Source organism: Gekko japonicus, unplaced genomic scaffold (genome assembly GCF_001447785.1).
Source record: "Gekko japonicus isolate JY-2015 unplaced genomic scaffold, Gekko_japonicus_V1.1 scaffold689, whole genome shotgun sequence".
In the NCBI taxonomy this organism is placed as follows: domain Eukaryota; kingdom Metazoa; phylum Chordata; class Lepidosauria; order Squamata; family Gekkonidae; genus Gekko; species Gekko japonicus.
Genome location: NW_015174862.1, coordinates 164,567 through 175,900, shown reverse-complemented (window position 1 = coordinate 175,900; position 11,334 = coordinate 164,567). Strand labels below are relative to the sequence as shown.

The window sequence follows — 11,334 nt, the reverse complement described above, 5'->3', positions numbered from 1 at the left end:
TGTCCCCTCACTTGTTACTCACATTACATTTCTTGGTTATGTTTGAAGTGGGATGGAATGTTGGGATTTTCCATGCAGAGGAATGTTGCTCTCTTCTTATAAAAAGGAAGTCTGGCAATTCAGGAGAGAGGGTCTGTCTACAGAGGAGCCCTGTTTATGGAATTCTCTTCTCAGCCATATTTGTGTGGTGCCATCCCGGCTGGTTTTGAAGAGCCAAATTAAGAACATTTTATTTACCTGGGCTTTTAATGGCTTAGCCAAGTTGGTGGTGTTGTTCATTGCTGCTATTTTTGTCTTGCTTAATTGATCATGTGTGTGTGTGTGTATATAGTTTTTGTGATTTGGCTTTTATTGAAATTTAATTTTACTGTTCTGACACTTAAATTATAAACCATTTTAGAGACTGGAAAGTTGAAAGGAAGGACAGAAATACTGAATAGTTTCTACCAGTGTGGACCAGTGCTCCCTCTAAGCTGTGGAGTCTTGTGAGCAAAAATTCTACTTTGTGAGCTACTGGCATCCAAGTTGTGAACGAGCGATTTGGCCACTGCATAAATCAGTTTGCTCTGGAGCCACCCTTCCTGAGCTAAGATAAAAATGCGTGAGCCGGAGGCTAAAAAACTGTGAGCTAGCTCGCACTAACTCAGCTTAGGGGGAACACTGGTGTGGACATATCTCTTAATCCCTTCTGACTGTGGGGAAGGGATTGAGAGGCAACCTTTGGCAGCTACAAGCATGGACAGCTTCAAAAGGGAATTAGATAAGCATATGGAGCAGAGGTCCATCTGTGGCTATTAGCCACAAGGACTCTGGGGCAAGTGATGCTCTGTCTTCTTGGTGCTTGGGGGGGTCAACAGTGGGAGGGCTCCTAATGTCCTTGCTCCACTGGTGGACCTCCTGATGGCACCTGGTATTTTTGACCACTTTGTGACAGAGTGTTGGACTGGATGGGCCTTTGGCCTGATCCAACATTGGCGTCTCTTATGTTCTTATTCCTTGAGTGAATCTCCTCTTCTCATCTTAGCTAGGATTAAGTGGAAAAGTTATTACCAACCATAGCAGTGGTTCTTGCTAACTAGGGTTCCACCCCCCCTCCCCCGAAACATTAAATAGTAGCTTCAAATCCTGACAAACAGTAAAGGAAATGCAAATCAAAGGAAAATGGTGGCAGAAGTGCTGGCATAACCCATCAGTTGCAAACCAATGGCTGAGTTGTTGCTGTGACACCCAGTATCTAGGGCCTTTCTGCCCCTCTCCTGCTTTATCTGTACTTTCCCCCCTTTTGCCTCCTAATCTACTTGCATTTCGTATGATCTTCCTTTCCAGTTACTTCCGGAAGGGCCTTTGCTTTGGCTTGGCCTGTTTTGCCAACATGCCTGTTGAAAGCGAGCTGGAAAGAGGCGCCCGCATGAAGTCCGTGGGGATTCTTTCTCCTTCCTACACCCTGTTATATAGATATATGCACTTCCTAGAGAACCAAGTCAGGTACGTTACTGGGAAAGGGGAAGAGTGGGGAGGGAGGACGTTTATTTCTCTACTATAAATGGTTGGACTACAATTTCTAGTTTTTTGGGGGAAACTGTTTTGGTCAATGGCTGAGTTGTTGCTGTGACACCCACTATCTAGGGCCTCTCTGCCCCTCTTCTGCTTTATCTGTACTTCCCCCCCCCTTTGCCTCCTAACCTACTTGCATTTCGTATGATCTTCCTTTCCAGTTACTTCCGAAAGGGCCTTTGCTTTGGCTTGGCCTGTTTTGCCAACATGCCTGTCGAAAGCGAGCTGGAAAGAGGTGCCCGGATGAAGTCTGTGGGGATTCTGTCTCCTTCCTACACCCTGTTATATAGATACATGCACTTCCTAGAGAACCAGGTCAGGTACGTTACTGGAAAAGGGGAGGAGTGGGGAGGGAGGACGTTTATTTCTCTACTACAAATGGTTGGACTACAATTTCTAGTCTGTTTGGGGGAGCTGTTTTGGTTTTTCTGGATGTACAATGAGTTTTGGCTTTATTAGCTATTTGGCAGCTCATTTCCCAAGAATGAATACTCCCCTATTATGTACAATGAAACACCCAAGTGCTATTTATTTCAGGGGTTGGATCCTACTATTCAGGACACGTGAACCATCCCACAACACACTTTTTGTGTGAAACTTCAGCCCATGTTTATCTTATTATATTTTTTCATATTCTGATTTTCTCCCTGACCCAAAGTGGCTTTTCACATTGTTCCGCCCTCTTCCACTTAATCCACACAACCACCACCTTGTGAGGGTAGATTAGGTTGAGAGATTGTGATGGGTTCAAGGTTACCTGGTTGGATTCCATGACTGAGTGAGGGATTTCAGCCTCGTTGTCCAAGGTCCTAATCCTCCATTCTAACCACTACACCACACTAGCCCTCGTGTCTCTCTACAGTTAATATGGGTGACTAGGATAATGTCATTTGCATGGCTTAATTTCTGCTGTCTGCATGAGGGTGTCTGTGGTGACAAGCTGTCCACTTTTCAGAGGACTCTTCTGCAGCACCCATTCGGAAATGCATGTGGCTTTTACTGGGCGTAAGATAGCATAAAGGGTCTCAGTTCCTAGACCCCACCTCTCAGCCTCAATTCCCCACCTGAAAAATATTTCAGTCCTGACAAGTCAAGGATAGTTAGATGTACCTAAGCCCCTTCTGGCTGAGGAACTGTAAGCACAAAAACAGGTGCTGCCTTCGTCATATGCTTGGCAGCATCCTAGGATGAAATTATCTTGTATTACAGAGTTCTTATTGTGCATCTACCAGGAAAAATTTGTGTTGAAGATACCTTAGAAAATATGGCATAGGCTGACACCCAAGAGTACCTGTATCTTTGTGCTCTGTATCCTGCTGTAGCTGTTGTATAGGATAGGAGCCATGTGATTAATAGGGAGGGTGGAGGCAGGGCTGATAGGAAGGTCTCCTGGCCCCAGAGAAGGAGAAGCATTTGCTGCTGTTGCAGGCCAAGAATTGCCACCCCGCTCGCTGAAGAGAAGACCCCCCTCTATAGACATGTCGTCAATGTGCCTTTTCTTTATCTGACTCTCCTCCAGACACCAGCTAGAGATGCCAGGACACTACTCTCACCTAGAAGCATTTTATGATGACAAGAAAGGGGTTCTTCCTGCTGGCAAGGGCACCCCTTGTTCTCAGCAACCCGTCCACTGGCTGCCTTCCATTCACAGATACATGTATCCCGAGATGAAGGTGAGACTTATATAGAGAACCCAGGGGGTTTACTGGACTTTGCTTGGTTGTACAGTGCACTGGTGTTGCGTGTTGGTCAAACTTGTGCAGAGTGGGCTTGGGTTTTGGCCAGATGAGAGTTCCCGAAGTCTCTTGTATCCTGATAGTAGTCGCTCCTTGTAAAATGCTGTCATGTACAGCCAGAAGCAAGGCAGGTATCTCACAGAAAACTAAGGTGCCCTTTCCAATATATCCCTGTATTTAATTTGTTATGTTTGTCCCTTGGCCTTCTTCCAAGAAATTCAGAGCGGTCCAGGGACGATCTAGGTTTGGCTGACTTCAGAGATGAAATGATATCAGGTGCTTTTAGACAATTCACTAAAGGAATCCTGGTATGTAGGGCTACACAGCCCATGCTGGTCCTTCACCAGTTCCTGTCAGCGGTGTGGATCAGCGAGAGGTGAGGGCAGGCTGAGGGAGGCAATATGCCTGGCATTGTAGGGACTGAAGGTATATTATGTTTTTTACAGTATGTGTTTATTGTCAGGTGAACTCGGGGACTCACATCAAGGAACATTTTATAAGCAGCCTGACCTTTACACACAAATATCCAACATAGATTGCCTATCACCAAGCAAATGTATTTAATTATAAAGTAAACATAAGAAGGTAAACAATAAGGTGTGCGTAATCGATAAGAGAGGTAATATGTTACTCTTCTATAGTGCACAGTCCATGCAAATTTTAGGTTTTTTATGAGGTAAACATCCTTCATGAGTACAAAGAAGTCCAAGCTCATGGGTGTGTGTTTTTTTTGTCCCTTTTAAATTCCAGAAAGTAAAACTCCCTCTCATAAAGTAATAAAACTGTGAAAGATACCAATGATGTATACACACTGAAATGACAGACCAGAACCCGGTTGAGAATCGGTTCCCTACCGGGAGATATCGCCTGTCTGAAATTCCCCAAAATTTCAGTAATCTTCTGTTTACTTCTCCCTTACCAGCATGGAATTTTTCAAGGCCTGTCAAAGAGCCACACAAATCTCTCTTTGTCAGTGATTTTCCTCAGAAAAATGTCCATCACAAGGTAGAACCTATTGGGCCCATTCAGCTCTAGTGCACTGTCCCTTCCCTTCTTGGAGGTGCTGTTTTGGCACCAGAACTGTATTCCCCCCCCCCCCGCACTCAGTCGGATCCATCTTTTTGCTATCTTTTCACTAATTCCCACTTCCCTTTTTTTTTTTTGCCCCTCTGGATGCAGATCACACATCCCGCAGGCTGTATGTCTCAGTTCATCAAGTTCTTTGGAGAGCAGATCCTCACCCTCTGGAAGTTCGCTCTCCTTCGTAAACGAATTTTGATATTTTCGCCTCCTCCTGTTGGTGTGGTCTGCTATAGAGGTATGGAACGGAATGTGGGGACAGGGAGGGTGCCATGGAAGGGGAGGCGGGGAAATAATAATAATAAAATTATGAGTGGTGTGGACAGTAAAAAAAAGATTTCCCTTTTTCAAAATACGACTTGGGTGTTAATTGTTGCATGGCCATATCTAATTCACGTGTCTCATATCCTGGCCATATCCAATTCACTCAGAATTTATTTTTCTGGTCCTCAGTGGCCCTTCCAAATGTTATTCAAAGTGTCGTAAACCCCTGCCCCCAAATTCCCCTCACAAAGGAAAGAGAATTATAATGTTATACCAGCTGACCTAAGGAGATGCGACATCTCAGTCTCATCTGAGCCCTCGGGGGGAAGCCGGTTTATAAACTGAATCCATCAATCAATCAGTTGTGCGCAAGCATTCCTTTCAGGTGAGGGAAGGCCAGCACGCCTTAGAGATTAATGGTACTGGTTGAATCAGTTTAATTGATCGATTAAATGTGATTATCTTTGCGATACGAGAAACATATAAAAAATTCTGAAGCCGAAATAAATGTGTCCTTATATTATTCAGATATGTCTTGCAACAGCCGCAATCTTAGAAGAGGCACTCCCTTATATTTGAGAGAGTAGGGGAATGCCTCTTCTAAAATGGCGGCTGCCACCCAATGTTTTTTGCAAATACTTGTATTAAAAACAGGATTTTAAAAAAAAGTCTGCTGCCCAACTAATTGGCAGAAGGACCTTTTAAATCAATTAATTCTGGTCCCCTTACTCCTGGCATCCCCTTTCTGCAGCTCACAGGCAAGCTGACAGGAGGAAGGCACAAGAAAGATCCACCTTTACCTTCCACTGTCGCTGCATAGAACCCGACCTGTAACAAATCCCTATTGGAATAAAAAGCAAGATTTAAATAGATATAATTTATCTACTTTCTTCATTTATAGTCTTGCCGAGACACAAGGTTGATTGCAAATCTTTTTTAAGAAACGGCAATAAAAATAGAATGATACATACTTTAAACAATGCAATAAAACCCACTTTTCCCATAATTTATTTAATTCATTTATACCCCACCATTCTTCCCAGTGGGGGACACAGAGTGGCTTCCTCCTTGCTTCCATTTCATTCTCACAACAACCCTGTGAAGGAGGTTAGGCTGAGAGTGTGTGACTGGCCCAAGGTCACCCAGCAAGCTTCCATAGCACTAGTGGGGATTTGAACTAGTTCGACACTCTTAACAACTACACCACACTCGCTCTCCAATTAAAAATACAACTCTTATTCCCTTTTACAAAAATGATCTCCTGAACAATTTCGTTTTACATTTTCTGTGGAATGACAGCCGCATAGTCCTATGAGAAACTTGTACACTGAAGGGGTGCTCACTTTTATTATGTGCCTGACCTTCCTGGAAGGAGCTGGGGTTGTGGAGTGAAATGCAGTCTTTGCTCTGAGGCCATTGTCCTCCCTAAGGACCAAAGTTGGCCATCTCTGTTTTAAGGCAAATACAGGAAGTGATGTTGCTACAGCACCTAGTTAAACTAAGGAACGACGTACTGTGAATGCTACAATGAGTAATTTAAGGAACTCATTAAAGAAACTCGCTGAGGATATGTCATTCAGTTATAGCTACTGTAATGACCTCAGGACGATCTGTGCCACCTCTATGTCATCCAAAGTGCTGATTCTTTCTAGAGTACATGGACAAAATAGATGTATAAAATTGCTATATACAGTCCCGTGCTGCCAAAAATGCATCTGTCAGAGGTGCAGCCTTTGATTTCTAATGGCTGGGAATAAATAACATCATTCCCTGCTTGTCAGTTTCCCTGGAGCGTTTGGATATTTTCAAAGATATAAAGAGGACCGAGGTGGATCTAGTCCAAGTCAATTCACTGATCTGAGGCCAGCGTGACTATTACAGCATTTTTGGTACTGTGATACTGCCCTCCAGAAGATTTATTTGGCAGTGGAGTATTCTAAGGGGTGTGTGTGTGTGTGGAAGGAAATCCCTTCAGTTTTTCAGTCAACGTAAAACATCTTTGACAGCGTATGCTCTATTGAATTGATGTTCTGATGACTTTCTCATCAATTGTTTTATGCACAAGAGTGTTCTGCTTCTTCGCAAAGAAACCAGTGACTCTTGCTTTAAAAGTCCCTTCCATCCCATGTGCAGTGTTGGAGGCCAATACAACATAGGGCTGGGGAAGGAGGGGCTGCAGACCTGGGGGAAACCTTCTGACCTGTTCTTGTCCAGAGCTCTCTTTGCAGCCTCCCCCGTTCTGTCAATGGTGGGAATGGTTTGTGTCGGGTTTAGTGTTGTTCCCCTTAGCTTTGGATCCACAGGCACAGGGTAGAAGCTGGTGCTAGTTTCCTCCCAGCCCTCTAGCCTCACTGCATTTTATACACCGGAAAGGGCTGGCTGCAAGTTGCAGGCCCAGTTTCAGAGGGTAGCTTCATTGGTCTGCAGCAGAGCAGCAAGATTCAAGTCCAGGAGCACCTTAGAAACCAACAAGTTTTTCAGGGTATGAGGCTTTCGAGAGTCAAAGTTCCCTTCGTCAGATATGAGTTGGAAGGGAGATTTCTGAGTCCTTAGATCCCAGTCAGAAGGTGGGAGGGGTGCTGCAGAGGAGGAACTCAAGATGCAAAGGTACCATGTGCGTAGTAATCGGCTTGACTGGAGCAGGGGGAAATGCTTGGGGGCAGAACATTTGCATCTGTAGTGAGATAAGAATCCTGTGTCCCTACACAAAAGAAGAAATGGACATAAACCCAACTTTAAAAACCACAACACTCAAGAAGCCAGTGGGGGGACATTTTAATCTTCCAGGTCATTGGATGGCAGACCCCAGAGTGGCAGTCCTCAAACAGAGAAGCTTCAAGGGGAGATTACAACGTGAGATTGCTGAATTCGAGTTCATTCACAAGTTCAAAACAAGAAACACCCCCCCCCCCAGGACTGAATAGAGATGTAGGATTCTTATCTCACCACAGATGCTAATTTTCTACCCCAAGCATTTCCTCACTGCTCCAATCAAGCTAATTACTATGTGCACTGTCCCTTTGCATCTGAGTTTCTTCTTTGCAACACCCCTCCCACCTTCTGACGGATACAGTGACTCAGATATTTCCATTCCAGCTCATATCTGATGTGAAGGGAGCTTTGACCCTTGAAAGCTTAGAATCAAAAGATCTTGTTGGTCTCTAAAGTGCCTCAAGTCTAGCTGCTCTTCAGGCCCAGGTTCTCAGCGGCCTTGGGACTTTCGAGAGAGAGTCAAGAATGTCCTTATATACCTTTCTCATCTCTTTTGTCCTTGTCTGCAGTTTATTGCTGCTGCTGCCTAGCCAATGTCTCCTTGCCTGGCATCGGTGGGACCGTCCCAGAGTCCAAGCCTTTCTTCTACGTCAACGTGGCAGATATTGAAATGCTGGAGACAGAAGTGTCATATGTGGCCTGTAAGTAGGAGAGATTTGGTGTGTGTTTGGTTGCTTTGGGCTCCCTGGCATTCTGCAGCTGTGCTGCTGCGAATGTTTGGCTAGAAACTGTCCGCTGCTCACAGACTCCATGCTAATAAATTCTGGAGGGGCAGCTGCGTTAGCTGACTGCAGGCCCAACAAACAAGCGGCCCTGTGGCACCTTTAAGACCTGGACATTAAGACTACAATTACCTTTACTGAGCAGTAAGCTCCATTGCATGCAGCATGAGTAAAAATGCACCAGAGTACCCTGTGAATCTGTTAGTCTTTAAGGTGCTTCAAAACTCTGTGGAATGTTAGGAAATTGTAGTCCCAGCTGGCAACAAGAAATGGCAAAACTTTTTTCTGTCCTGTACTTCTTGAGCCTGGGGGGCAGGGTGAAGAATGTTTGAATGCTTTAAAAAGTGTAAAAAAACAGCATATCTTAGAGAAGACTATATTGTTTGTAGCATGCATGATGCTGTTTTTCTTGTATTACTTTCTCATTCCGTAACCCACCTTGAGTCTTGGTGAGAAAGGCCGTCTATAAGTGAAGTAGATAAATTTCTTCCTGACGTATTAGTTTTCTGCCAGCAGGGAGTAAACGGAATGCAGGATGGGAAGGTGCAGGTACAGTGGTGGTGGGAGAAAAGAAACCTGGAGGGCAGGCCAGTGGTTCCAACAGAATTTCCTTGCATCTCATTGCACAATGCAAAGAGCCTTACTTTTGGGTGAGGACTTCTGGCTTATCTGCGGGAAAGCCTAAAAGCCAGGCTGTGGTCCTGTGCACACTTACCTGGGAGTAAGCCTCGTTGAACTTGACTTCTGAGTCATGCGTGGAATTGGCCTGCAAACGAGCCGTCTTTCTCCCCCGCTGCAGGCACGACAGAGAAGATCTTTGAGGAGAAGTGGGATCTCTATGACGTCTATGTGGACAACCAGAATGTGAAGACGCACCACGAGCATCTGCAGCCGCTCCTGAAGATCAACAGTGCAGACAAGGAAAAGTACAGGAGGCTCAACGATCAGAGGTAGCGTCCAAGACTGCCCCAGTAGCTCCGTGTGTGGTTAACCTAAGCTTTTCTTCGAGTTGCTTCTGACTCCCAGGCCCTTTATTCTGTCCTCACGGGTACCACCTGTCCTCTTTGTACCACCTGAATGCCTCCTGGGCATTTTGCTAAAGTGCTCTTTGGGAGAGGGCTCTTTGTACCACCTGAACGCCTCCCGGGCATTTTGCTAAAGTGCTCTTTGGGAGAAGAGTCCTGTAACTGCAGGTGGCCACCAGACACCTGACTATAAGCGGTCATTCTGTGCCGTGCCAGACAGGATGCTGAGACGGCAGGACCGTTAAGTGTGCTCGGATTGTGAAGGCCACACACAAAAACTGCCATTTGAATAGCCCCTGAAAAGCACAAGGGGGCTGTTATACCAAAGCAATGGATGTGTGTTGTTCTTTCAGACAGATGCTGATGTACTCCCAGGAAGTGGACGGGGACTGCAGCTCTTGTGAAGAGGACCTCTTCATTCTGTGAGTTGTCTGTGGGGGAGGCTTTAAAGCTCAACTGCCAGGGAAGGTGATGGTGGGGAGGAGTCGGACCGTAGCTCAGTGGTAGAGCAGGTAGGATGCATGTTAGAGGCTCATTCCCCAGCTTCTCCAGATAGAAGGACAGCAAAAAGAGGAAGAAGAGATTGGATGTATATCCTGCCCTTCACTACCCAAAGGCGTCTCAGAGCAGCTTACAATCTCCTTTCCCTTCTCCTCCCCACAACAAGCACCCTGTGAGGTAGGTGGGGCTGAGAGAGCTCTTTCGAGGACTGCCCTTGAGAGAACAGCTCTAAAAGAACTTGTGACTGACCCAAGGTCACACCAGCAGCTGCAGGTGGAGGAGTGGGGAATCAAACTCGGTTGTCCCACATTTCGAATCCATGCTCTTAACCACTACACCAAACTGGCAAAAGCAAGTCCCTGTAGTTTCTTTCCCAGATAATGTATAGACTGTATTGCCTGGAACCTTTGAGCAAGTGGGTCCCTCTAGGACTAACTGCAGGGTTAAGCCCAATAGTGTAACTTTAAAATATATATATATATTACTTCTTTCTTTAAAAAAAGAAAAATGATATACATAAAGACAAAAAGTATAACAACAGTGGTGGTGGACCTACATACAAGTTTCTATAAATGGTTTCCAAAGACCAAAAAATAAGTCGAGTTGCCGTCTATATGCCATGCATTCAAATATTGATATAGTTCTAAGGTCCTCAATCTATTGATTTACCAGTGGTGGGCTTTTATCTTAAACTTTGTTCTTTCCAAAACGATAACTCTTTCATAGCCTTCCAAAGATCTGGGAATTGTAGGAGTGGATTTACCCACCTATCAGGAAACTGGAGGTGCAAAAATCAAAGCACTTGAGAATAGCAAAGGGAAAGGTGAACCCAAAATAAGTTCTCAAAGGAGAACGTATTGATTCCATGAACGAACTAGAATTCTGAGGAGATGCCTTTTGAGGATATCATTTTGTTGCTGCACATGCGTGAATCGATACAGTCTTCCTCCAGATATGAGGTTCACCTCCCTTGTTTCTAGGAAGGCTACAGAGGACCACTTCCTCCCGCAGTATCGTTGCGGTGTGGTTCACTTTTCGACAGCTGCAGACTTGGCTCCTGGACTGTAGGTTGCCCTTCCAGGGTGCCAATGCCCCATCTGTGGCTTTTGCAAGAGGGACTCTGTTGGGCCTCACGGTCTCCCATTTCCCGTTCTTTCCGCAGGTATTTCATGGAACAGAACAACCGAATATTTCAGACCCTGATGGAGGTGTCGGCCAGCCAGGACAAGACCTTGACAGCTGACCATGCCCGAGGAATGGGCTTGGACCCCCAGGGAGACCGTAGCTTCCTCATGGACCTACTGGAAGTCTACGGCATTGATGTCATGCTGGTCATCGATAACCCTTGCTGCACTTAAAGGAGAAGAGGGGACATTCGCAAGGGTGACGGGATGGCAGTGACGTCTTGCAGACCGCAGGAATCCACCATGCAGCCTTCCTGGAACTCGCCGGGACTCATACCTTGAAGGATGGCCTTTTATTTAAGAGAACGCTTTACACAAAGTGTTATTTATCGTTTTCATCCAATTAACTTTTGTTTTTAATTTCCAGGCGTCCTAACCAAGAGGGTGACTCCTCTTTTCCAGGACAGACTGCCCAGGCTCCCCTCTTGCCTTTTGAGGCCTGGAAGGCCGTTGATGTGTTCCGTTACCTTCTCTGCTCTCAAAGGGACCCGGCGCT

At 45.5% G+C, this 11,334-nt stretch overlaps 1 protein-coding gene across 1 annotated transcript in view; it reads left to right on the top strand.

Moving 5' to 3' along the window:
• Window positions 1-11,257, top strand: part of KIAA1147 (KIAA1147 ortholog) — a 40,868-nt gene extending 29,611 nt beyond the window's left edge. The window contains exons 3-9 of the mRNA XM_015424718.1: window positions 1,327-1,485; window positions 3,074-3,227; window positions 4,470-4,608; window positions 7,916-8,047; window positions 8,928-9,078; window positions 9,507-9,575; window positions 10,817-11,257. Coding sequence (XP_015280204.1) covers window positions 1,327-1,485; window positions 3,074-3,227; window positions 4,470-4,608; window positions 7,916-8,047; window positions 8,928-9,078; window positions 9,507-9,575; window positions 10,817-11,012 — 1,000 coding nt within the window. The 3' untranslated portion in view covers window positions 11,013-11,257. The remainder of the gene's footprint in view (window positions 1-1,326; window positions 1,486-3,073; window positions 3,228-4,469; window positions 4,609-7,915; window positions 8,048-8,927; window positions 9,079-9,506; window positions 9,576-10,816) is intronic.
• The last annotated feature ends 77 nt before the right edge of the window (window positions 11,258-11,334 follow it).